The following is a 2,681-nucleotide window of genomic DNA, read 5'->3' as shown; positions in this document are numbered from 1 at the left end:
GCTTTGGCGAATACGCGGGAGTATTGGTTCCGCCAAGAATTGTTGCGCGTTTGCCGAAATATACCGCGTTCCGCCGAAACAAATTGCTGAGAAACGTTCGATTTTCGTTTCCTCGTCGTTGTTCACTTTTCCCCGATTTTTTCCCCGGTTTTTTCTTTTCCCGGAATTTGCGGGGTCTCCAAATGCGCGAGTTTGTGATGCAAGCGCGCCCTATCTGCACGGGCGAGAGAGAAGAGACCGAGGGAAATTCGAATTAAAAACAACGTTCGATTTTCGTTTCTTCGTCGTTGTTTCGATTCAACTGATACATCTGTTGCCAAACTTCCCTATAATTAATTTCGGACGAAAAATGACCTTCGGCTCTGTTTTGTGTGAAAAGGCGATCAGATTTATTCTGAATGGAATCAGACACTATACACATCCAGAAAACATAGTGAAATGGTGCGAATTGGCTAAAACTGAAGCCAATTATGATTCTAGTGCAATCGCATTTAGCCGTAGGTAAGATCAACATTTTCCGATAACTTATGAAGGTAACAAATAATACTCAGATTAAAGGCAAGGTTGGACAGAATAGAAGATCTTCAAGGATTTACGTTAATGGAAAAGGTCCGACTCGTTTTCATTTTCAGTAGGCCAGTGAGCCCTAGGTTCCACCAAATGTGAGTCGAATTCCTCCGCAAAATTTACTTATAAATTGAATAATTTCAGACTGAAAGATGCGAATTGTATTGTGAATCTGACCGATGAGAGAAAGATTACGTTCTTTTGTTCTCCTGATGGCATTGTTCTCAAATCTGAACAGTCAGTAAATCAAAAAAAGTATTTCAAAGGAAAACCGGAGAATTATAAGTGAGTTATCAAATAAAAAATGATTTTCAAACGAAAATTGATTATAGAAAGAGAACGGTCGTTAAACCAGCAATAAGATCATCTCAAAGTGTTCGAAATCCACCGCTTCCTTCGATTTCTCCGATTATTCCGAATCCACCGGAGGTAGATGACGTGGAAATGGGAAACGAAGAAGAGGAGGCAGCTTCAGAGCAGAAACCAGAAAAATTTGATGGCTTAACACCGCCAGTGAATAACGGTTCGAATTTTCAAAACCAAGATGCTCGAGCTAGAGATCGGGTCAATAGTCAAGCACAGAACTTCGTTCAAAACAACCGAAATCGTGTGAAAATGGAAGATTTTGTGGAAGACATGCAGCGAGCTCCACAAGAATGGAATCCGGAAGAAAAAGTTGATATGTAAGCGTGTTGGATAATTGATAAATAATCTAATCAGCTAAATTTAGACTGCTATTGGAAACAATCAGCCTTCTGAAATTGGCAGAGCAAATCGAAACACTTGCTTTTAATATTAATCTAGAGGAAGGGTTTCAACAAAAAGCATTGCGAGCAGTGCGTCTGTTCAAAGCCAACGATCAGGTTTGACTGGATTTTTGTTCCGAAATGACAAAATTTTCGAATTCCAGACGATTACTATTCAACATTTCAATATATTTTTCAACGCGATTTTGACAAGCTTGAAGGCAGGAAGAATTCAAAATGCGACTAGAAAATCAATGCAGTTGAGTAGACTATTCAAGCATCTCCAGAGAACGTTGATTCGTCCGATAGGAGAAGAATTAATGGCGGAAGCTCTCGCAATTCTCGACGATGAGATTGAGATGCTTGGAGAGAGCAAAGACGAGGTATGAGACGCATTTTTGGAAGATTAAACCGGTTTTTTGTAATTTCAGGTTCTATTAAAAACGGTTCAAATCAAGCTGGACAGTCTCATGAATTTGGCCACCAACAGCTGGGCTGATTTGTATGAATAATTCTCTTTTGTTGTTGAATTCAAAGTTTTCGTTTTCTATGTATTGTTCCATGTGCCCCTTTCTCAAACATTCCATTTCAAATCATTTCCGATGCTCACAATGAAGTCAACACTTGACACAATTTTTTATATTTTTTAAAACTTGTTTGAATTCCGTAATAAATCTGTGCAATTTATAAGTGAATAGATAATTTTTTTTTTAATTTTAGGTTCCATCTGAAGTGATTCGAGTTAATTTGGATTATTTGTTGAGATCAAGCACGTGCTTCTGGGCAGAATTCTAGTAAAAATTCTATATTTTGCTGATGAATAATCTCCTCTAATCAAGCTTTTTTATTAAAATTTTCACCACTTTTGGACGAAAAAAGAAACAGACAAAACGAGAAAAAACAACCTACAGTAACGCTTAATTCGTTGTGAAACCATCGCCTATTTTCAACCGCGCACCTTTAAATTTGTCTCATCACCCTCCTCTTCTCGCACACTCTCTCGCCAGAAATTGTTGTGTTTTTTCGATAAATTTTCGAATGTTTCTGACAGAAAAAAAGACCCTGGGTGCTGACATGGTGTCGTCAACATTGATAGAAATACTTCGTTTGTATCATTTTTCTTTGTTTAACAAGCGCGCCCTCTGCGCGGGCGAGAGAGAAGAGACCTTGAAAGTTGAATCGAGAATGGACGTTCGTTGTTTTGATTCATCTCCTATTCACAGCTGTTACCAAATTTCTTTTTTATAAATTTCAGACAAAAAACAATGGCCACTAGAAACGATGAATGCGAAAAAGCCATCAAATTCATTTCGAGTAGAATTAAAAACTACTGACCTAATTTTCTCAAAATGAATTTTCTAGGACGCG

The 2,681-nt window shown here is 38.0% G+C and overlaps 1 protein-coding gene across 1 annotated transcript; it reads left to right on the top strand.

Moving 5' to 3' along the window:
- Positions 1 to 349: 349 nt before the first annotated feature.
- On the top strand, positions 350 to 1,825 carry CBG17109 (the record flags this gene model as incomplete). Its single annotated transcript, XM_045238315.1, has 7 exons — positions 350 to 501; positions 552 to 662; positions 712 to 852; positions 900 to 1,250; positions 1,298 to 1,430; positions 1,478 to 1,696; positions 1,745 to 1,825. The coding sequence occupies 7 exons, from the start codon at positions 350 to 352 to the stop codon at positions 1,823 to 1,825; spliced, it is 1,188 nt and encodes a 395-aa protein (XP_045096111.1).
- Between the last annotated feature and the right edge of the window lie 856 nt (positions 1,826 to 2,681).

Source organism: Caenorhabditis briggsae, assembly GCF_000004555.2.
Source record: "Caenorhabditis briggsae complete genome, chrV, whole genome shotgun sequence".
Lineage (NCBI taxonomy): Eukaryota > Metazoa > Nematoda > Chromadorea > Rhabditida > Rhabditidae > Caenorhabditis > Caenorhabditis briggsae.
The sequence above is the reverse complement of the archived record's forward strand: the minus strand, read 5'-3'. Positions and strand labels throughout refer to the sequence as shown.